Here is a 25598-nt window from a genome sequence, read left to right on the forward strand (position 1 = left end):
GTCATGAGGTCAGATTTTATACATTGCACCTACACTGTAATCTTAATTCCTTCTAAGAATTTATTATTCAATCTAGTATGTCTTTGATTTGAATTCACAAAGAGGGGAAAGATAGGATACAGGTCCCAATCTCTGGCACACCAGTTTGATGAATCATTTAATAGAATACAAAGACAAAGAAGGCTTATAACTACCCTGTACAGTCCTAAATAAAGTTAACCCTAGTCTGGTTTCCTGGGATCACATAAATGTGTCTATCAAGTAAATATTGACAATAGGTTTTGGCACAATCTGAAGTGATTAACAAAGTTACCAAATTGAAATAAATGCTTTGCCAGGCAGGTCCAAGCACAAAATAACTGACAGTATGACATGTAAATTTGTCAAATTACACGCATAGTAGAAAAACAAATATTTTGAACAAATTTACTTTTCAACGACTCTCGGGATTAGATACTTTCCACATTTCTTGCTTCTGTGAAAACGTATTGTGTACAATTTTCAAACCCACATATACATGTATGAAAACAACACATACATAGATCCTCCACAGGTGATTAATGCACATCATATGGCATTCAGAGGAAACAGCTGTAGCATGCCAACACATGATGCATATTGCACACTCGAGCAAGAGAGCCGGCAGTGCAATAGGATACCAAAATCAATGAGCATTTGTACCATGGCCTGCACCTACACAAACTGCATAATCGTACCCGCAACCCGCATTAACTGTACAACATACACCACACGCATATAAAATTAGCAAAATAAAATGCTAAGGGTAGGCTATATTTCTACAAGATTTACTTCTAGTCCTATTCCTCTATAGGCCTAACGTTCAATGTATATTTTGGTCTAGTAAGACTAAGCACATCGTGCATTATACAAAACATATATTCAATGTTTAGTCATCCCTTGACCGTTCAAATATTACATATGGTGCAAGTTAAATCAGTCTATCCAACTCTGCCTGATGATGTTGAATAGACTCAACTTGCACGCTCATGTAATATTTGGGACGACTGCACTTGTAAACATCAAATATTTGCATACAATTTAAATATATCAAATATATCAAATCAACTAAAAACAGTTAAAGATAAAATACCTGAATTGCATAATTAATCTGAACTATAAATGTTTTGACAATGTAAGTAAATTAATAAGAATTACTATTCATCAGTTGAATATATAATAGTTTTGACAAATTACATCATGTTGAATTCTATAATGATATTTGTTTGTTATTCAAGGTTGGTGTTTTATAATATACTATGAAACCAATAATATTAACTTTGGATATATGAGTAATATTGATTTTGATTCAATAATATATATTACATCCCTTCACATAAGAGCAGACTTGCATTATTAATCATAATTAATCAATAATACATCATACTGGCAATAAAATATCTGCACTTGGAATGGGTTAAATATAAACCTTTATTGAAAAGACTTAATGGCACGTATTGTTAAAGCAGATCCTCTCCTTTTAATCGGAGGCTATGATGGGTCGGTAGATGAGTTCCTTCATAATCTCATTGCTACCACCATAAATGGCACCAACTCTCGCATCACAATAAGCTCTGGCAATCGCATACTCCCACATATAACCCCATCCACCATGAAGCTGAAGGCATTCTGTTGATACTTTGTTAATGACATCTGAACCCCTGGCAACAACAAAAAAATTAAATAATATGATGAATTATCTGTTTCCAATGCTACAAATTCATCTTCTAAATGGGTGAGAAAACTTATGAAATCGTTCCTTTAAAATTTCCTTTTCTTTTTATTTGTGCCTTTTGAAAAGCATTTACACATTTAGACTCAGCCCTATTATTAACAAGGTTTGGGTTGGATTTCTTTCCATTTATTGTTCTTTTAGTTTACTTCTTTCAAGGTCTGTGGCCATAGATCATACCCGACTATTCAAAGACAATATCATCTGCTGGCTTCTCCACTTTCTAAATTTATCTTTTCCATGTTCTTTGAATTATAAATTTTATATATATGGGGGGGGGGAGGGCTAATACAGATTAAAATGATAAGTTTTATTAAGTAAAAAGTAGTAAGATGGCTAAGTATGTTAAAACCCAATGCCCTGAAGTTAGACATCAGTCTTCTTTGCTGAGCCGCCCTCCCCAACAAAAAAAAATGAAATAAAATAAAATAAAAATCTCCAGCAAGGAATTCAACCAATCAATCCCTTGATTTCTCATGATTAGCATACAAATGCTTTTAAAGCCTGTCTAAATCTTTGAGAAATGTTTGATTCAAACTATTATTCAAGTATTTTCAAACCTTTCAGAATTGTAGTCACTCTTCATTGATTGGTTCTTTATTAAGATGTGTATTTTTCTGAATATCCAATTTAGTGCTCTCTGTCAGTGATTTATCAAGATTTTCTAAACAAACTAGGCCTTGTTAGCACTTTTCTTGCAAATTTAGTCGAGCATATCATGAATCTGAAGATAAAAGCCGGAAATTTGTATACTATTCCTTGAGAGAGTAGTTTATCTCATTTCTAAAAAGATTGAAAAAGTAAGATTGGGGTAACACAACTTTTCAAATTTAGGTATTTCAGTTTAAATTTTACACCTATCACACAATTTTTTTTCATAACATTCACTCTCTTTCATTTTATCTGGCAATGAAGTCAAAGTTTGATATGAATAATCCTTAGAATTTAATAGCTGTAAAACTAATATTGACTACCACTTGAAAGTGGACCAAAAAGAGCACATTTAAACGCAAATAACTTTGAGGTCTTACCAGTACTTTGACATAGATGCAGTAAACGTGTCTAGTTTGCCTTCTGCAGCCAGTCTGAGGCAATCATCTTGGAAGCTCCTTCCAATGCAGATCAATGTCTTCAGCTCAGCTAGCTTATGTTGGATTGTCTTTGGATGAAATAAAAATGAATAAAAAGAATTCAAATATTCTTTCACTACAGATCGAAGTCTTCAGGGTGTTTCTTAAAGCAGGTCACGAATGACGGTAAGAATAACTTCTAAATTGCTTATGAATAAGATCATTGATCATTTCTACATAACACATGGACATGTATATTATTACTGCTTGGGAACGGAGACCCATCTCCATGAGATAATATCATGATTGTTTTGTTTATTACTCAGCAATTACTCACTTTCTAATGAAACCATTTAGCACATGAAGTATACAATATCTATTTTGTAGTATTTTTTTTCAAGATTCTATTCAAATTCATGTTATGATTGTTACCACAACTGGAACTTATTGTTTCAGTTTTGCCATGCATAACTGCATGGCAAAACTTTTAAGAAACAGCCCCCAAAATCATATCTATACATGATAAAAAAGAAAAAAAATGAAAATGAAAAGTACAAAAGAAATTCACCTGGATGTTAGCAAGCGTTTTCCCAAATGCTTTACGTTGCCTGACATAGTTCCTAGTCTCCTCAAACATGAACTCAGTGTGTGCCTGACAACCAACTCCAATAATAAGCCTCTCTCTAGGAAGTTGATTCATCAGCATATAAAAACCTTGGTTCTCTGGACCTAACAATGCACTGGCTGGAAGGCGTACATCCTCAAAGAAAAGCTCACAAGTATCCTTTATCAAATAGAGAATAAAAACCAAAGTCATTACAGATTCATTTCATTTCACAGTGTGGGTGTTCTTTGATACCAGCTTTTGAAATACAAACGATTTTTGTTTTACATTTGGATCTGGAGAATCAGAAAATATCTAAGTGTAGTCTCTCAAGGATAAATGGAGCAATCACTTCAAACTTCATGGACTATAATTCTTAATACATGAGCCCATTGACTTTTGAATCCATATCATACACTAATACATAAAAAAGATGGATCTACGATTTCGATAAAGAGGGGGAGCAAATATGAAATTTGAGACTTTTTTTCTAAATATGAAATTTGAGACTTAAGGGGGCACAAATTACATTTCAAACATTAATGTTTATGTTCAATGGACAATTCTAAAAATACAGATGCTCGTCCACCCCTCGCGCCCCGCCTGGATCTGCCACAGTGAAATATCCTAATTCTTATTAAGCTCTTTACCCATAGCCTTATTCTGTAACTAGTCTTGGAAAAGTAAACTTTTTTTGTTCAATCAAACAACTTTTGATGAATGGCTTTAACATCAAGCAAATAACATAAGAGAAATAAATTCTACATATATATTGTGTTCATTCTTACCTATCAATGGATATAAAGTCATACTGCACTTTTGTCTTTGCATTGGGCAACTTCCACTCCCTGGGGAACATTTACTGTTAATCTACATTAAATCATATCAATGACTAGTCATATAAATACAATGGGATATGAGGCCAGACCTCATTATCCACTGATCCATAAGAATATCCATCTCTCTAAAAAAAGAAGAGGAAATTAATTGAATTAAAGAGTATTTGGAGATTTGTACTCACCACAGCCTTCTGTCCAACCTTTTCCAGTGGTTTACCCTTGGTAAACCCTGGCATACCAGCCTCTACCAAGAAAAGACTGATGCCATGAGCTTTCTTCTGAGCATTAAGATCTGTGATGGCTACAACAACCACCACATCAGAAAGGTAACCGTTTGTGATGAACACCTGAGATAGTAGAAAATAGCAAGAGTGGCTATTCAAGAGTTATAAGAACAAGAAGTGATTGCTATATATGTTACATGCAACATAGTCGCATAGTCGCAATGTCTAGCTTTCATTTTTGGCTCCAACAAGGTCATTAGAAAACCCCACAGAAATACAGAAATCAACAGGAAATCAGGGTGAAGCTGAATAATAATGCTGAACCATAGTTGTCACCATCAGAAAAGTGATGCCTAAGTCCTACGTCAGCTATGCAGACAAGACAAAAATAATTTGTTTGTATCATTTTGGTCTCCTTCATTATTTATTTACAATTCTGATCCTATATTTTGTCACTTTAAAGTCACTCAAGTGAGGGATAAATTTTATTTTTTTATTACCGGTAGTCCTACTAAAAGTTGGTCTGTCTGAGTCTGCATATATTCGATTGGCACAATAAACTGCCTCCTTAATTTGATGATATATCATGCAGCTGACTTAATTTAGCCGTAATTTCTGAACGAAATTTCTTTCTGAACATATTAGTCCACACCTTAAGGATTGAAGAGCTTATCAGTAAATACCCATGTAGAGCATTCATGGATTCGTACATTTAGGAAGACTTTTTGTATTTACCTTGCTCCCATTCAGAATATAATCATCTCCATCTTTCTTGGCTGAAGTCTTGATACCTTGTAGATCACTAACAAAAATCAGAGATATGTATGTTTATAGGCATGGTCTTTACAGATAGGTTTCTTTAACTACTCTCCAATTAGAAATAATCAGAAGACCATAAATAAATATTGGTATTGATGGGTGGTCATGTTATTAACTATGGCAGTATTGATAAATTTGATTTATTTTTGTATGATTTAATGTGTTACAAGAATAAAAATATACAGATAAATAACATAAAATTATCACAAACTGGGGTAAAAAAAGTTTTAAGGAGATGTGAAAAAAAAATGTGACAACTTATAGGCCTATGTATGGCATATAATGCATCACTTGGTCATACCATGCTCAAAGGACACACACTTATTCATCAATGGGATTAAGCATTGAATAACAGGTGCAAGTTGGCATGTAATCGTGGCTGTAATTCTTTGTGAAATAACCTCCAGGTAATTATATATTGGTATCCAATATGCAATGTTGGATTTACTTTAATACTTATTCCTACTGAATTATTGTAAAGTACTATACTATCAAGATCATATTTTTCTTTCTTGTTGAATGTTATACTCTATTATATTTTGTGAGACATGAAAACAAGCCACACAAATGAAACTGAATACCTAAAAAAGCTGTCATAAGTTTATTTCAAAGAAAAATGTTAAAGCACTGCAACAATAACCTGAAATAAGTAAACAATAAAAATCACAAACTCAAAGTTCAGTTTGAAAATCAAATGTGAATAGTTCAAAATTTTATTTGTTAAATTTATTTAACATTACATGCAGAGTGCAGACGATGCAGATTACCTTAAAACTGCTTTGTCATCCAAGTAAAATCCTTGCTTATGTACACTATGATTATCTCAACCATCCGCAATAATCATTACATGAATGTTAAATTTATCACTCATGTGACCTTCCATTTGTATTAATGGACTATATTCTAATTCCTATGGTAAACACATGAGTGCTCTGTTTCTCTGGCATTATTATAAAATCAGGCATACACATATTATACTCGCTGGCTCTGTCATGGCTCTTGTCCAAGGCAAATATGCTTTCAGTCCCAATACCAATACCAATACCAGTAGCATAAGGTAACTTTTTCTTTTATCTTTGAATTACAGATACCATTTCTAGCATAGTTATTCTGGGTTGCTTTTTAAAGAAACATCATCTATGAAGATTTTGTGAGTTTTATTTTGCGATTTTTGTCTTATCCGTAACCCCTACCCCTTCAAGATATTTTTCTTCCTTCACACACACATACACACACACAAAAAAAAAAAAGTTTTAAAAATCAAACATGGTAATAGTAATAAGTACAATAAAGAGTGCTATTTTGACACCCTTTCTCTAGTCTTCCTACACACTAAGAATTAAGCACCAGAAAATCATATTATTTGAATATGAATACATGGGGATGCACAGAGACATGTGATTCCTTTCAAATTAAAATGGTACTTCATAATTAATTCACTTATGACTTATGTATAAATGACATCGTAACAGTATGTAAATATGATTAGGTTATATAATGCCTTTAGTCAAATGTTAATTCACAATTCACTCACATATCAGACATTACAATATTTGGTTTGATTACACTAGGCTAGATTATGCTGATTCATATCATAAATAGCTTATTATCTTATAGTAATAAGTAAATATTTGTGAGTAGGAGAAAAGGAGCATTGGAATGTTGATATAATGAATATTTACCTTCCAGCTGCAGGTTCAGTCATTGCCAAGGCACCCACTTTAGTTCCAGCTGTCATTGCAGGTATGAACTTTTCAATCTGTTCTGGGGTACCATACTGACTTATGTACGGCATGACTATGTCACTATGCATGGGGAAGGCTGTACCAGCTGAATTTACATAAGCTCTGTTTGTTACAAATTGAAAAATATCATCATCTAAATACACTTAAATGTTTGTTACAGAAAGAGCAAGAAATCAAAGGGGCATATCACCTCATTTTTAGTTTTTGGCACCCCTCCCAATATTACATGAACAAGTCAAGCTTAGGTTTTATAATTAAAGAATAATAAAAATATGTTTATAGACTCTCAAAAAAAGTTTGGAAATCTGTGTTTGGCCATTAATATCTTCCTACTCCAAATTTTAAACAATGCATATTTTACATCATTTGAAAGATAATTTAATTCTCTTTAAAATGATACCATGCTTGTTATGATCATGTCATCATGAAAAGAGCAGGATTCAAACGTGTTGGATGAGGTCTGAATTGAAAAGCTGCAAAACGAGCAAAAAGAGTTCGGAAATCTGAGTTTTGACCATTCCTTTCTCCCAACTCCCAATTTTACACAATGCATATTTGATATCATTCAAAAGATCATTTAATCATCTTTAAGATGATACCATGCTTGTTATGATCATCCCATCACGAAAAGAGCAGGATTGAAAAGTGTTGGATGAGGTCTGAATTGAAAAGCTGCAAAACAGCAGAAATACTCATGAAGGATTGACAGAACAGAACATGGTTCTTTTGTCTGTGTCAGTAGAGATGAAAATCCATTCAAACCAAGCCCCTGCTTCTGTAGTGATGGTTTTGTGAGATAACATGGTTTGTGTTGTTGTTTGAAACACCCATGCATGTTTGTTTGTAATGTTTTTGCTTGTACAGAGGTGTGTTTGATACATGTTAATGTTGATGATAAGGTGCATGAAAACAAAAGAAATTACTAAAAAAAACTCACTCATCACCACTGAAAAAAGAACAGTGACTGTCAATATTGCGGCATTTTGCAACTTTGGAATGTTGACCTTGCCCCACATTTCAAGGCACTGCACCTCCATGTGAATGATAATCATATCATATAGACTATCATTTTAAAGAAAATTAAATGATCTATTCATTGATATTAATTACACATTGATATTTACTAAAACCGAAGGGGGATTATCGATCAAAGTCAGATTTCCAAACTTTTTTTTAGGAGTTTATAGTCTGGTAGGGAGATAGGGTTCCCATGCACCCGAATGATATATTTTTTAAACTTACATTTTTGTAATCCGTAAGATGTATAGTGAATTAATTTTGATGTTCCCAAAACGAAATATTGTCCCATGGGGTTCAAATTCAAGATGGCGTCCAAAATGGCCGCCATATTCATGGGAATTGGATTTTTATACATAGATTCCGACACAAACATCCATTTGCCTCAGGATTAGTGTCATATGAAAGATAAATAAATTTTCTACAAGTTGATACTATTCATGGGTGATGAAAAGGTAATTTGGTTGAGATTTTAATAAGAAAAGTGCAATTTTGAGATTTTTTTCAAAAAAAATTGAAAATTTGTGAAATACATAATTTACCTTAAATCTAGAGAAAATAGCGGAATCGCCTCGAAATTTTCTAGAAAACTTACCTAATATACAACTATTAAGTGGACGAAATTCCAAATTGATATCATTTTTAGTCATAAATTTATAACGTCTCAAACTTGAAAATTCAATTTTCAGAAATTTAGCTTTTTCACTGCATATTGGAGACTTGGATATACTTATGTATATTGTCACATTTTCAACCCAGAAAATGGAAAGGCCTTAATAAAATGCAAAATTATCTATTACTTTTGTTGGTAAAATTTACTGCAATCCCTTTATTCTTCGATTTAAAGTTGGTTGATAATAGTTTTTGAAAGAATTAATACTTTTTGCCAATATTTGTATGTTTTTGGTAAAAAAATGCAATTGCACTGTTATTGATCAGATTTATTATGAATATCAGTAATAAATACACAATCTCAACATTCGATATGAAAGAGGATGTATCAACGAGAATATTGGCAGGCTTCATGCCACCATAAGTATCTTCATTTGCTTCAGATAGAAGGAAAATATACTGAATGTATTAAGCGATTTTGCGCTAAAGTGAGGCCAAAAAGCAACCTCAGTGTGGCAGTCACACCCATGGAAACGATTGCAAAGTGATGAATGGTATTTCATTCAAATATACAATAGCTTGGATCAGCCTCTCGCATCGATTGTGTTGGTATGACTAACACACCGTAATGGACAGTAATGTGCATGGTGATAGAAATGTATCTGATTCAGAAGGATGTAAAGGCAAAAAAGGTGTTTCTGTTGCATCATAAAGAAATTTATTTAATGATGTCTCTTGGACACAGTTATAAGATATACTAGCACTGCAGGTAATAGAGATGAAGTTCTGACACATCAATACACAACTGAAAGGAACATGTCACCTTATCTGTATTTTGAATCTACATGTATGGCCTGTATTCCAAAGTCATGCTTATTTTCCAACACGCTCTTTTCTACATTTATGAAGAGCCACAATTTGAAAATTCTGTTTATTATATATCTCTTATGTTTACAACTCTGTTCCTTTTGCTTTCATAATGAAGGAAAACCCTCAATTATCATTCTCAGACAAATATGAACTATTTGGAGGTCAATATTTATTGAATCGGTTCTCCACAGTGAAAGTCATGTGGGGTAATTCTGTCGCCAATCACATAGTTTAGGTGACCGAAGATCTGACATGGTATCTGCTGATCGTTTAACAAAACAAAAGAAATCACGATCAAAATCGAAAGCACACGATACTATCACAGATCATGATCATTATCAGTCAAAAGGCAGTCTATCCAACTTTACATAATTTGACACAATACACACCAATGGGCCACACACAGTTGTAAATTCAGAAGGTACAGTAGCATTTGCTAACATTGACAAATGTCCACATAGTCTGTCAACATAAGCTCTACCTAAGAGTTGACTCAAGTGCAAGTACTAACACAATCATAGTGCGTACGCCAAGGAAATATAATGTTCAAAGTGGGAATCATTCGTGAAACATACACCAGTAAAACTTGAACCTTATGGTGAGATTCCAATTAAATGTAAAGGTACACTTGACATAAAATGTTACAGTCAAAAATGGTCAACACAGACATTCTATGGACCAGATGTCAAGGTTTCAGCTATCCTTGGGTCGTTAGGTTGCAGTGACCTTGGAATTATCACAATTCACTCAATGTACAATTATGACACACCTACACCTAACCCTAACACCTATCAAAAGTGATAAGGATCTCGAACAAGCATTTCCAGAGCACTTCGATGCTATTGGTAGTTTCAAAGGAAAAGCGATGCTACGTGTCAAGGACATTGCTAAACCTATCATAGACGCACCACACAAGTGCAGCACACTAATTGAAGGACAAGATCAAGATCAACGTGGAGGAACACGACAAGAATCTGTACTTGTTCATGGAGACAGCAAAGCAAGAAGGCTTGGTGTTCAACAGCTCAAAGTGCACAATCAAGAAAGACTTGGCTCAAAGTGCACAGATATCTATACCCAGACCCTCGCAAGGTAGAAGCCAACATATTACCCAAGTACTATTACCCAAGGACAAAGAGGATTTTCAGAAATGCCTAATATTTTTCAAATACCTAGCAGCAAAAATGTCAGCACCACTTCGATAACTTCTTGACAAGGAAGTACCGTTCATCTGGGACGATGATCATGAACATTCCTAGTGCAGCCTGAAATGTTCAATATCGATCATCAGGTGCATGCCTACAGTTCTGTGACCCAGAGAGAGAGGGAGAGAACTGTGGAGATAGATGCATCAATGAAAGATTTAGGAGCATGCCTGCTTCGGGAAGGTAACCTGCTGCGTTTGCAACCTCCACTGCACAATCCAGCTACTCAAACATAGAGGGAAATCTTAGTCCTAATGTTTGGTATCAAAATTTTTTATTATACCTGTTCGGGAAGGAATTCACAGTCATTATCAATCACAGACCACTGGAAATTATATGGAAAAAAAAAACTATTACAAGCGCACCGCCACATCTACAGGGATCACTATCAAACAGGTGTCAAGTCAATTACCGACCTGGAAACGACATTGTTCTTTCCGATACGTTGAGTCGACTTCTTAATCCCAAGGAAGCATGCGATGTACCATTAGGTGTCAGAGTTAAATCCATCTGCTCTGAGGAAATAGATTCGCATATGCGATCGACTTTTTACTCTTCGGACAACTCAAGAGGACAGAACTTCAGAGAGAAACGGCCAATGATCCAATTCCCAGATCATTATGGCAGATAGTTACTCAGAGTTGGCCTGAAACAATCCAAGAGTTATCGAAATCCTTTAGGCAGTATTGGTCGTAAAGAGATAACATCGGATTATCACATGGAGTACTCTTCACGGGAAGTCAAGTCATCGTACTGAAGTCACTGAGGAATTATATCCTTGGACAGCTTCACCTAGGACACATGGGAATCCAAAGTACCAGACGAATTGCTCGTGAGACAGTGTTCTTGTCAAACATCAACAAGGACATTGACCAGTTGATAAAGCAGTGTGAAACATGCCAGAAACATCAAGCAAGGCAGCAGAAGAAAAGAAGAGGAATATCAAGCACATTACTTCTTCTCCAAACTATCCAAGATCAAACGGATTAGCTCAGAGGATGGTTCGTACAGTCAAAAATCTGTTGACAAAATGTTCTCAGACTGGCCAAGACAGTCAACTAGCAAGGATGAACCTGAGAGCAACACCAGTCTTAAGTAACTTGATATCACCAATGTTATTTGGTAGACCCATCAGAGCCACATTATCAAGTCACTATTTTTGAGAGATTCTACTACCACTGATTTTCTCATGAATAGTCAAGAAAAGGTGAAGGAAGTGAAATATCGACATACAAGTTCTGATCTACAACCTCTGCATGTAGGACAGCCATTGAGAGTTATACATCCATGGTAACACACTTGGATATTAGGTAAATCATCAAAAGCCTGTGAGGAACCCAGGTCTTACGAAGTATCAAAGCCAAACGGAGGAGTCTTGAGAAGGAACAGATCACACGTGAGGGAAATCCACCATGCACAAATCCAGCCAACATCCTAACTCCAAAGCAGGGCTCGAATGATTAGCGGTTTCCCGGGTGACGTTGGCAACTAAAACTGCCGTCATGGTTGCCCGCATGGCAACCAAGAAAATTCTGTGTTTTTTTCTCAAAGAGAATAAAATACTCCAGAATTTTGCAGCAAGCAAAATTGCTTTTCCAGTTCAAAGTTTACAACTTCTCGATCAGGAATATATCTTTCAAGATCACATTGGCACAAAGTTTTAGCTCAAAAAGATCACCCAAATCTAGCACATGAGCCTGTCAGTGACTTCTAAGATTGGCTGCCTGTCTGTCAAAGTTTGGCTAAGTCCTCCCTAACAACCATAAAGCTTACATTTTGACATTCTATAAGTTAATTGTTGCAAATTGTAAAATGCAATTTACAGGAGGCCTTTTCCTTGGTACTGATTCGTCACCACATTTTCTACTTTTGAAAATATTAAATAGATTAATAACACAACCATACACGTCTCAATGTACCAAAAGGACCCTCCCCTTCTTTACATTGGTCAACAGGAAGAGGTTTTGTCATTTTTGGCACTTTAAGGTATTGTTTAAGAATTGTTTAATCTAAATCTTAAAGAATAATGATAACCCACGCAATTAATTTATCATACTCAGAATACCCTCAAAACGTTTGTAATTTGTTTTCCTATGATGTTGCATTGAAAAGTTCTGTTAAAGGACAAGTCCGCCCCAACAAAAACTTGATTTGAATAAAGAGAGAAAAAAATCAACTAGCATAACACTGAAATTTTCATCAAAATCGGAGGTAAAATAAGAAAGTTATGGCATTCTAAAGTTTCGCTTCATTTCACAAAACAGTAATATGCACATCTCGGTCGGTATGCAAATGAAGAACTGATGAAATCACTCACTATTTCTTTTGCATTTTATTATATGAAATATAATTTTTTTCTATTTTCTCATCATTGTCATGTGAAATGAAGTTTCATTCCTCCCTGAAAACATGGAATTCCATTATTTTAATATTTTATGCTTCAGGCAAGGAGGCCCTAATCGTCAAATTCGTAAAAATTGAAATATTGTATAATTCAAACAACAAAAAACAAAAGAAATAGTGAGTGAGTGACATCATCGGCTCTCTCGTTTGGATGTAACTGGCTCGTTCATATAACTATTTTGTTGAAAATAAGCGAAACTTTGAAATGTCATAACTTTCTTATTTTACATCCGATTTTGATGAAATTTTCAGCATTGTGCTTGTCTGATTTTTCTCTATTGATTCCAATCAACATTATTCTGAGGTGGACTTGACCTCTAAGAATTTTTCGTCAGAATCCAAGATGGCCGTCATGGTGGCGGCCAAGGAACAATATTCAAGTTTCCAGAACATCAAAATAAATTCATTCAGTATACGACGCCAGGATTGAAAAGGTGTAGGTTAGAAAAACTTATAAAAATGGTGAAAAAAGGGTGGTAAAGATAATGACAATATAGTACATTTAAGTCTGTAAAATGCTGTTTACGAGGAAAGTTTTCTAGAAAGTTTCAAGGCAATTCCTTTATTTTCCTTATTTATATGGTAAATCAAGTATTTTGCAAATTTTCATTTTTGGGAAACATTTTCAAAAATGCTCTTTTCTTATTAAGATCTCAGCCCGAATTACCTTTTCATCACCTAATATCAACTTGTAGAAAATTTTTCATCTTTCATATGACACTAATTTTGCGTTCGAAGATAAACCTGATTTAGGAATACAGGCCATAGATTCAAAATACAGACAAGGTGACATGTTCCTTTGAGTTGTGTATTGATGTGTCAGAACTTTATCTCTATTACCTGCAGTGCAAGTGTATCTTATAACTGTTTCCAAGAGACTTCATTTACTAGATTTCTTTATAATGTAACAGAAACACCTTTTTTGTCTTTCATCCTTCTTAATCAGATAAATTTCTATTACCATGCACATTACATACTGTACATTACGGTGTGTTAGTCATACCAACACAATCGATGCGAGAGGCTGATCAAAGCTATTGTATATTTGAATGACATACCATTCATCACTTTGCAATCGTTTTCATAGGTGTGACTGCCACACGGAGGTTGCTTTTTGGCCTCACTTTAGCGCAAAATCGCTTAATACATTCAGCATATTTTCCTTCTATCTGAAGCAAATGAAGATACTTATGGTGGCATGAAGCCTGCCAATATTCTCGTTGATACATCCTCTTTCATATCGAATGTTGAGATTGTGTATTTATTACTGATATTCATAATAAATCTGATCAATAACAGTGCAATTGCATTTTTTTTACCAAAAACATACAAATTTTGGCGATAAGTCTTAATTCTTTCAAAAACTATATCAACCGTCTTTAAATCGAAAAATAAAGGGATTGCAGTAAATTCTACCAACAAAAATAATAGATAATTTTGCATTTTATTAAGGCCTTTTTCCATTTTCTGGGTTGAAAATGTGACAATATACATAAGTATATCCAAGTCTCCGATATGCAGTAAAAAAGCTAAATTTCTGAAAATTGAATTTTCAAGTTTGAGACATTATAAATTTGTGACTAAAAATGATATCAATTTGGAATTTCGTCAACGTAATAGTTGTATATTAGGTAAGTTTTCTAGAAAATTTCGAGGCGATTCCGCTATTTTCTCTAGATTTATGGTAAATTATGTATTTCATAAATGTTCAATTTTTTTGAAAAAATCTCAAAATTGCACTTTTCTTATTAAAATCTCAACCAAGTTACTTTTTCATCACCCATGAATAGTATCAACTTGAAGAAAATTTATTTATCTTTCATATGACACTAATTTTGTGGCAAATGGATGTTTGTGTCAGAATCTATGTATTAAAATCCAATTCCCATGAATATGGCGGCCATTTTGGACGCCATCTTGAATATGAACCCCATGGGACAATATTTCGTTTTGGGAACATCAAAATTCATTCACTATACATCTTACGGATTACAAAAATGTAAGTTTAAAAAATATATCATTCGGGTGCATGGGAACCCTATCTCCCTACCAGACTATTATTATATACACATAACATATCCAACTAAAAATTAATTCAGTCTGATCTTATAGAGATTTAGGTACTAGTAATTGATTAGTCAACTGGTCAAATTATAATTGCGATCACTTTATGTGCATAGTAAGTTTGGCATACAATTAAACCTTATCAATAGATAAGGATGTCAACAAACTATACACTTTTTCTTCAAATTTTCCAACAGGTTGATGATTTTGCAACGAGATATAAATCTTAGATCTGAATGAAAAAAAAATCGTAATGATATTGGCTTTAGTTGGAAGTACTTCTGAATCTCAACATCTAAACAACTTTATCATGATTATCAACCTCCAAGTCGTTTGTGTCTTCACATTTTGCCCACTGGCGGATCCAGGGGGCGAAGCCGGCACGACCCCCCCCCCCCCCTTGAGAGGCACACTATTAAAATTTGTAATGTAAAAGTGCCGTTAAAACCAAAGTGTGCCCCTCCCCCTTTTGGAAGTGAAGACTTTATTTTTTTTTACTTGTCACATTTTTTCATAGATGAAATGTCCTTATTTTTTTGTTGTTGAAACCCTTTTTATCTTGCTTGTCAAATTTTTCCTCAGAAAAATGTGCCCCCCCCCCTTGGAAAATCCTGGATCTGCCCCTGGTTCTGCCTATGTAATTTCTTTCTCTTCAGTCTAGCACTCTAAATAGCTCTGTGAGAAATGAATCACATCAAATAAATTGCAAAACACAAGGCTTTCCATAAATATATGATCATATTGGGTGTTCATATCAAGAAAAGAGGGTCTACAAAATACAATTTATGAGGCAACTCAGGCAAGTTACACACTTAATGTTGAAAGGCTATACTCACTGTTCCTCCCAAACTATTGAAGTCATTAACAGGTCTCCTCCAATTCCTCCTTGAGACTCTGGGATGTCAACACCAAGCAATCCAGCTGAACCCATAGCTTCCCATAACTCTTTATCCACCACCCTCTGTTTCTCGTACCTATATATTAAAAAAAAAAAAAATGTTTTCAATACTGTAGTGAGAATGTCAAGGTAATGTTTCGTGTTTTATGTACACATACATTCCATTTTCAGTAGCATGCTGATTGAAACTCAAATACCTACAACACAGATTTTGCTTTCATCAAACTTCCCCTGAAGTGTATCGTAAAAATATAAAACAAGGGTAAATTGAATTTCATATGTGATTTTACAGATTTTCAGCTATGAAACTTTCAAGCGATTTTTTTTTAGTGATACTAATGCTACTGGTCATTCTGAAAATCTAGCAATTGTAATCGGCAACCCTAGTATACTAATGATCATTTATTACATTTTGAAGAGGGTAAAGTGTGTTTTTGTTTTCACCTGTCCTGGTTTGGGGCTACCTCCTCTTGGAAGAATCTCCTGACACTGGTTCTAAACATATCATGTTCCTCACTGAAGATAGGCCTCGTTCCAATATCCATCATGGTCTCTGCTTGACCAATCAAAGGCCTGTTACTGTTATATGTGCTGGTACTGAGAAAATTGAAAAGGAAAAATAAGATAACCAAATTACTACTGGGTACTGCTGAGAAAAGTCTGAAAACTTGATTCATCCGACAGAAAAATCTTTCATATATTTTTAGCAATACATTACTGGCCTGCAGTAGTACCTTACATCATAAGTTTCTGGGTTTACTTTGTCAGTATTAGACCTCTAGATATTTATGAATTCAGAAAATAATTGTAACCTAAAGTGGAGGAGTAAAACTTCACTACTTTACAACATGTGCAAAGGTATAAAGAATCAGATATATAAAATCAATTAAAATCGTCTACTTTTTTTATAAATAACCCTCTCTGACACTTCATTTGAAAAAAAATCAATATTTTTGATAAAATTAGAAAAAAGTTTTTCCTTTTAAATTTCAATGTTTTAGACATTGTAATTAATTGCAAATGCAATGGTCTACTAAAATCAGCTCAATTACAGCTGACAAAATAAATAGAGCAGTGGTGAGTGGATCCTGGTCTTCTAAATCCTTTTTTTAAATAATAATTCCAAAACGTAATTATTTTCGAAAAAATGAATTCAACAAACAAAAAAGAATTAGATGTTTACTGTTTAAGCCATTTATCTAGATTATATTAGGGCTGGATTCATGATAAGGAACAAAGAAAAATGGGAATAAAGCTGTTTCATTTTTTCCCATCCTGTACTGTGTGCACATGATATAAAGGCACAATCCCTGGCTCTGTGTTTTAGATTTTTGACTTTCTAGGAGCCTCCTGCGTCCTGGCTTGGATTTATTGGCATCCGTAAAGTTAGCGATCCACAATGAGAAACAAGATGGCCTAGCTGCGTAAACAGTCGGGCAAGTCTCCCTCGTCTTTTCATAATATTTTTCTCATTTTTTTAAAATGAATTCTTGTTTAAAAATGAAAATTGATACCGTAGAAATATCGGAAATGAAGTTGTATCCCATTTACATGATTTACATTTCCTTATTTTTAATTTTTTGAAGGAAAGTAGAAATCTCAGGGGCAAAAGTTTGAGGATTTTGGCAGTACATGTAGATGAATGCAATGGAATCCCTGGCTTCGTAGAGAGTAAGCATACACGTTCGTAAATGATTTTTACTCTCTAGAAGCCTCCTGGCTATTCACACCAGCACTGAATAAAGTGGTGAGGAACGCTAACACAAAATGCTATACTGTCACATCACCATCAATCATACTCTTTTTTTGTTAAACGAGTTTTGGCATGAGCGGGACTCGAACCCTCACCTTGACATCGACGATCTTATCCAAAACATGTGCTGTAAGTTATAACTTACAGACTGAGCTATGCTGCCTCTCTAAATATTTATTGATAAATACTTCCAGTTGGACCATCCCTTTAAAAACCACCATTTAAGCTTCACCTAACCCAGGGAGCTCCGGTCGCACAGCAGGCGGGAGCCCAGGGGCTTACCGTGTATTTGACCATACTCACGGGACTAGCGTGATTTATGGTCTAAATATTTCTCCAAATGAATTGTGAAAAGAGAAATTATGCACTTACCATGATTGTATGGATGAAGGTCTAACGAGTGGCAGTTTTTCTGACATCTGGGCACAGACTGGAACCTCAAAAAACGAAAAGTTCTCTCCTTCAACCCCTGTTTTCGATCGGCCATTTTGTTACAATTCATAACAAAAATGGCAGATCGAGACGGTGGTAGAAGCCCGGGGGGGGGGGGGGCACTCGACCAAAAAAGTGGTGGGGGTGTGCCGCGGGCGAGACAAAAAACGGGGGCCTTGGAGCGGGCTTATTGTTAAAAGGAGGGTCCTCGGAACGGGCTTCGGAACGACAAATGTTTGTGAAAACGGGGGTCCTTGGAACAGTTTGCCAGCGTGTGAGTGCGTATGCATCCCTATGGAAAGGGAATGCGTGCATGGTGCAGCTAGCACGGCCTCCGCCGGGTGAGCTCTGCGGCCGCTTTTCACCAAAATTGCAGCTCATTGTAGCAGATCAATGCAATAGGAGAGGCGTAACGAAAAAATATGCGAAGCTTTGGAATGGATTTCTCTTCTTTTTTCTCGATAAGAAGAAATGCTATGCCTTGGAGCGGCTTTCTTTGTTCTTTTTTCTCAACAAGACAAAAATGCTATGCCTTGGAACCGAAATTTGAGTGTAAAGATGGGGGTCCCCTCCGCTGCACATACCCACTATGCATTATATACTGAGTGCCCCCCCCCCCCCGGGGGTAGAGAAGGAGAGAACTTTTCGTTTTTTGAGGTTCCAGTCTGTGCCCAGATGTCAGGAAAACTGCCACTCATTAGACCTTCATCCATACAATCATGGTACATGTAAGTGCATAATTTCTCTTTTCACAATTCATTTGGAGAAATATTTAGACCATAAATCAGTAAATCACGTTAGTCCCGTGAGTATGGTCAAATACATGGTAAGCCCCTGGGCTATCGCCCGCTGTGCGGGCGGGAGCTCCCTGGGTTAAAGGAGAATGAAACCATTGGAACAAGATAGCTTGTGTGAAAACAGAAAAATCAAAGAAACAGATCAACGAAGGTTTGAGAAAAATCGACAAATAATGAGAAAGTTATGAGCATTTGAATATTGCGAGCACTAATGCTATGGAGATAGCAAATTGGCAATGCGACAAAGATGTGTGACATCACTTGTGAACAACTCTCCCCATTACTTTATAGATTTCACTAGAATTGCCTCTTTTATCACATCTATCCATAAATCATGTGTTCTGTCTACATCACTCCTAGTACCAATGAGGTCCAAACATTACATGTATGGACCTCATAGGCGACATCAGTGCTAAAATTGGGTTAGAGATTTATGTGGATCTAAATTTATTGTAATTTCAACAAAAGTACTAGCTAAATTTGAGGCTTTTGTTGAAATTTTGCTTTAATGATACATTTATGCTTCAATAAGTAACAAAAAATTGAAAGAAATGAAGGGGAACTTACATTTTGACGACTTTTTCCTGATTTTCTTGGCAGTTGTCCTTCACTTCTGACTCTCGATCGGACCTGATATGCAGATCACGTATACGCGTTCTCGTCAGGTGATCGGTCGGTTATTCTTTTCGCCAGATGTTGATAATTATATATTTCATAACGCAGCGTTCATCGCAAATTTAGCTGAAAGAGATTGAAGTTGAACAGCGCAAGCTTTAATTTATTCAGAAATAACGTTTGATTGCACAAGTTTCGCCTCGGACATTTAGGATCATTTGGTCCCATATTGGCGTAACTACGGGGGGGGGGGGGGGGTGTCCCTACCACCGTCCACACCGGGCGTCCACAAGCCAGCAATTATCTTTTTTCTCTCTTTTTAACCAAAATGCTTCCCCCCAGAAAAAAAAGAACCAGGGTTAAAGAGAAAGACAATTATGATAGAGGAACACAAAATACTTTATTTTTTCAGCTTTTAATGCATCGACTTATAATCAAATATTAAATGGGGCTTAGAACATTTTTTTAAAAAGTCAATTAATAAAAATATTCCGCTCTTCGGGATTTGAGCTTTCATGAAATATCAATCTTTTTCATGATTACCGAAAATACTTCAAATGTCCCAAAAAAAATTATCGGTGTATTAGCTGATACCTTGCGCCCGCCTTAATTATTTTAATGTTGAGATACTTTGCTTTAATTTAATGAATTCCTAAAAGCATTAATTCTCAGATCATTTGTCGCAATCGAATGATTCGATTGGTAAGCTAGTTGTATAATTATGATTCATGAATTGTTTAAAATGTGTCTCTCTATCAGTTTTGAATATTTAAAAAAATGTCAGCTCGTGCTTTTTGCTCGCAATATTTTGATTAGTAAGAAATTCTTGTGTATGCGAGTTTGATACATAAATAACTAGAGAGAGAGAGGGGGGGGGGTGTCCCTCAGCTACTTGTCCTTGCTTATTCCATATTTTTTTATTATTCTCGTGTTGTGAGTATTTCAAAGTCTTTTCTTTTTCTCACCCTTTTTATTGTCTCGGAGCTTCCCTCTATTTCTTTGCTACGATGTATAGCCCATCTTACTTGTTTCATTTTTTTATGTTCTCATTTCATTGAAAACATAATTATTAAACTGACGTAGAAGACTTTACAACAAAATTTTGATATTGTTTTTTCTTGTTTGTTTGGCTTTCTTTTTTCTTCTTCTCAGTCCTTTTTCTAATTAGTTTCCCTTTCCTTATTTTATATTATTTCATTTCATGAGGCATCCGCCAACTTATATACAACAACAAACGTTAGAGGCGGATATCCAGTAAGGGGGTGTGGTGGTGTGCCCTCTAAAAAGAGGAAAATAGGAAGGGAAAAAAGCAGGAAGGAGAAAAAATAAGAAAAAAAGACGATGATGGCAATGATGATAATGATGATGAAAATTATCTTGGTGAAGATGATAGTGGTGGTGATGGTGGCGGTGATGATGATGATGATAATAATGATGGTGGTAGTGGTGATAAAGATGAGAATGAAGTTGGTGACGATGATATGATGATGTAATTTTGTCTTTAAAAAATAATAGTGCAAAGGCGAAATCATTTAAAGTTTATTATGAAAATAGCAGAAAAAAATAATTTGAAAAATTGTACGTATGCGTATGGAAAATCTATCCCCCACCAAAAAAGAAAAAAAGTGAGATTTTGTTTTGTTATTTGTGACGGCGTAGGCCTATGCGAACAGCTGTGTGATATAATTATGGTAAAAAAAGTAAATGAAATGCCAAGAAATACATGATAATGACTTTTATTGTACATTCAGTATATCAGTAGATAAATTCATACTCGTTCCAAAAAAGAAGAAAGTGGGTATATTATGGACCATTAAAAATGGGCAGTTGCTCTATATATTATATTACATAGAATATATAGAGCAACTGCTCGTGTGTAGCGGTAAGTTATTCACCTGATCTACATAATTCATGCGGCGCACGGCGCGTGCGCAATGTTTAATAATTATTGTTGTGAATACAATGAATGTCATCAAAAACATAATAACACAGATCAAATAGTGCCAGCTCGACGCGCAAAATGAGAAAAAAAATATATATTTTCTACCCTGATAATTTGATAACCCTAACCTAACCCAATTTCTAAGTATTTTTATCATAAACAGGATAACTATATACAATGATTGAAATTAACTTTATATTCTTTTGCGAACAAAATGAATATGAAAGACAGCTTTTTGATAAAGAACACAGTTTTAGAGCGTTAGAGCGCGATTTATACCTACAACCGCTAACATAGGCGGATCCAGGGGGGCCGAGGGGCCCGGGCCCCCCTATTGGCGGAGCAAAAAAAGAAAAAAAGAAAGGAAAAAAGAAAAGGAAGGGAAAAGAGAGGAAAAAAGAAGAAAGGCAAACATAAGAGGAGGAACATGATTAAATGAAATAACATTAGGGGAAGACTCTGAAAATAATTTTTTTTTAAATCTATTTGTTAGGATAAAAAATTTTCGCTCGCGCTTCGCGCCTTATTGTCTTTTAGGGTATTTGCATATCTTGCTCAATATGGAGCTTGAAAAATCAAACTTTGAAGTCATTATACAAAACATATTTCAGCTGGGAAATTGAACTTTCATTATTTTGTTTCATTTACAAATTGATTTTTAAAAAGTGCTCTGTAAAAATGTCTGTGTTATCATCTGAACATTATCATTTTCTGCTTGCGCTGCGCGCTCGCAAAATTTGAATTTTCAGGTACGTATTATTTTCCTGTATTCCATAAAGTTCTCAAAAAGTTCCCTATTCAGGTCAGATTGTTAAAACGTATCAGCTAGCGCCGCACGCTATAGCATTTGGATTAGTCGGTTATGTATATCCCAATATTAATTCTAAATCAAACTAATTTGATGACAGTTTATCAAAAAATTCGACTCGCGATTTCTGCTCGCATTGATAGATATATAATGCCTCTTATGCATAATTACAAAGTGCTTTAAATGTCCAGTTTTCAGGCCATAAAATTAACACATTTCGCGCTCCCATGCGAGAGAAATAGGAAGATGGTCATCAATTTCATATGATGACATAATGCCCTCATAGCATGTTCCGGTCCTATGTAAAAACTCAAAGTAATAAAAATAAAATACATCAGCTCTTTTTTAACTGTGATCCATCACAATTCACAATTTTCCCACAAAGTGTTTGCATTACAGAGCTTAAATTCACCCTTTGTTATATCATATATTTTTAGCTCGCGCTTTGCGCTCTCTTTATTGATTTTCATGATAAGAAAGTTACTTAGAATACCCAAATTCTAGGTCGAAATCTAAAACACACGTTAATTCAGATACGCAGATTGTTCTCTATTTAAATCATTATCCAGTTTCAGATCACAATATCAAAAAGTGTCTGCTCGCGGATAAATAACTTATCCTTTTCATGATAAAACATGAATAGTGCGTCCAGAATCTTTCCCCATAATTTTGTTAACCCATCACATTTCTCCTATTTTCTCCTCCCTTTTATTTTCCATTAATTTTTCTTTCGTTCACTTTTTTTCTGTCCTCTTTTCCCATAATTTATTTTACCCATCACATTTCTCCCTATTTACTCTTCCCTTTTATTTTCCATTAATTTTTCTTTCGTTCACTTTTTTTCTGTCGCCTTTTCCCTTCTAAGTTCTATTTTTTTTCTCGTCTCACCGCTTTTCCTCATCCCCAGCCCTCGATCGACGCCCGTGCAGATTCGCAAACAATATCAAGAGTATGTCTACTTGCAAGGGCGGAAATCTCTCCCCAAAGGTAGGGGGACCAGGGGCTGGAAAATTTGACAAGCAAAAAACAAACAAAAAAAGAAGGTTTATCACCCTCTAAAGAAGGTCATCTTGACCAAAAGAAATTTGACAAGCAAACAAGCAAAAAAAAGGGGGCATGCCAAAAGTAAGATCGTCTCTTCCAAAATACATTTCGAATTTGAACGACATGACCAAAAATAGTAGGGGGACATTTCATAATGTGCCCCCTACTATTTTGGGTGAGGGGACATGTCCCCCGGCCCTGGGGTTTGCGCCCATGTGGGTGGGGGTGTTGCGCCTCCCTATCGGGATCATATCACAGCGAGTATACACTCTTCCATATTGGAAGAGTGTTTACTCGCTGAGATTTCGATCTCACACATAATTTTATAAAAAAAATAGAACAGCTACGCCTTGAACACAGGCCAAAATGCCTAACGATTTCTCTGCGGCATTAACAACTCTCGTAAAGGGCACTCCATTTATAAATAACGTTGCATGAACAGCTCTCTATGGCGACAAAATTTACCGCGGAATTGCAGCCAGCAGCGTGGGAAATTGGCAGAAAATTCAAGAAGAGAACCGGTGAGTACCGATTTAACAGTATTCATGTATTAATTAATATTTATTTAATCATAAGAATAATTTTTTTTTACGGAAAGAAAGCTTAGTTCTAAGCTAGGGCGGCCCAAATGCGCGTGAGTGGAGTCCCAGTTTCTTAACACGGGTAAGTATTGCGGTGTCGCCTAGAGTGGTCTACATGAGGGCATGTAATTTTTAAAGAATACATCATGGATAAAGAGTTTATTTCATCATAAGAAAAAGCAAAAAGAGACATTTTGAGGGTATTTTACAGTCCACCAAAGGGAAAGTTGTTCATAAGTGACATCACACATCCTTGTCCCATTGCCAATATGACTATGAGGATCTCTAAGTCGACCATAGCATTAGTGATTGCAATATTCAAATGCTCATAACTTTCTTAGTATTTGTCCGATTTTTCTCAAACTTTCTTAATTCTTATTCTTTGATTTTTCTGTTTCTACACAAGCCTATTTGTTCCAAAGGTTTCATTCCCCTTTAAGTTTAAGTTTCACCGTGACCACTGCACTGACTGAAGCTTGACTGGACATGAATATTAATTCGTGGGACTGTGTACGGTACTCTCACTCTGCCGTCAAGTCAAGAATCTACTTCCACATTGCATTTTCGGCCCGTACTTAGGTACTCCTAGCTATGGTATGCTCACCTATTGACATTCTCTGCGGCAGCGGCGGAACACAGATTTTTCCCTTGGAAGAAGCCAGGTCTAAATACTCCATGTCTTACTGAAAATTTGCTCAAATTACCCAAAGATCGCAACATTGCCATTTTCTTGCTTCTGAAGTTCTGTCGAGTTTAGTTACGTATAAAATAATGAAACGGCCCGGCCGTACGTTTCCGTTTTACACCCTGGCGAAGGCATTTTCCGGAAAAGTAGCCAAAAAGCGACTAGTGATGAGTCTACGTCTACGTTTGTTTACAATATCAGCTGGGCGCGCGATCCAAAGTCCGCACCGAAGTTATCCGCAGAACATACCGTACTTGCAAATGAGCTGAGCTTAATACTTTCCAGGTTTATTAATGTATGCCTTGATCATTTGCCTTGCCGATTTGCTGATGTCTGTCTTTCTCTCTCTCTGTCTATATATCTATCTCTCAAATTCTATCTCTATCTATCTATCTATCTATCTAATAATCTTCTCTGTCTCTCTCATTCTTTATCTAACATCTATCTATCTCAAATTCTCTATCTCTCTCTATCTATCCATCCATCTGTCTGTCTTTCTCTCTCTCTCTACCTACCTATGTAACTGCAGTATCTATCTGTTAATTTGTCGCTCTTCTCTCTCATTCTTGATCTATCTGACATCCATATATCTCTCAAATTCTCCAGCTCTCTCTCTCTCTATCCATCCATCTGTCTGTCTTTCTCTATTTCTCTCTCTCTACCTGCCTATGTAACTACAGTATCTATCTGTTAATTTGTCGCTCTTCTCTCTCATTCTTGATCTATCTGACATCCATCTATCTCTCAAATTCTCTCTCTCTATCCATCTGTCTGTCTTTCTTCTATCTATTTATCTATCTATCTATCTATGAAACTACAGT

At 35.4% G+C, this 25598-nt stretch overlaps 1 protein-coding gene across 1 annotated transcript; it reads right to left on the reverse strand.

Annotated features, from left to right (window-relative positions):
• Nucleotides 1-533: 533 nt before the first annotated feature.
• LOC121410539 (long-chain specific acyl-CoA dehydrogenase, mitochondrial-like) lies at nt 534-24862 on the reverse strand. The gene is made up of 9 exons (XM_041602693.1): nt 24697-24862; nt 16565-16717; nt 16059-16196; nt 6989-7153; nt 5223-5289; nt 4446-4610; nt 3389-3604; nt 2782-2909; nt 534-1679 (listed from the first exon to the last, which is right to left on the reverse strand). The coding sequence occupies exons 1-9, from the start codon at nt 24816-24818 to the stop codon at nt 1499-1501; spliced, it is 1335 nt and encodes a 444-aa protein (XP_041458627.1). The 5' UTR covers nt 24819-24862; the 3' UTR covers nt 534-1498.
• Between the last annotated feature and the right edge of the window lie 736 nt (nt 24863-25598).

This window comes from Lytechinus variegatus, chromosome 3 (assembly GCF_018143015.1).
Source record: "Lytechinus variegatus isolate NC3 chromosome 3, Lvar_3.0, whole genome shotgun sequence".
Taxonomy (NCBI): Eukaryota; Metazoa; Echinodermata; class Echinoidea; order Temnopleuroida; family Toxopneustidae; genus Lytechinus; species Lytechinus variegatus.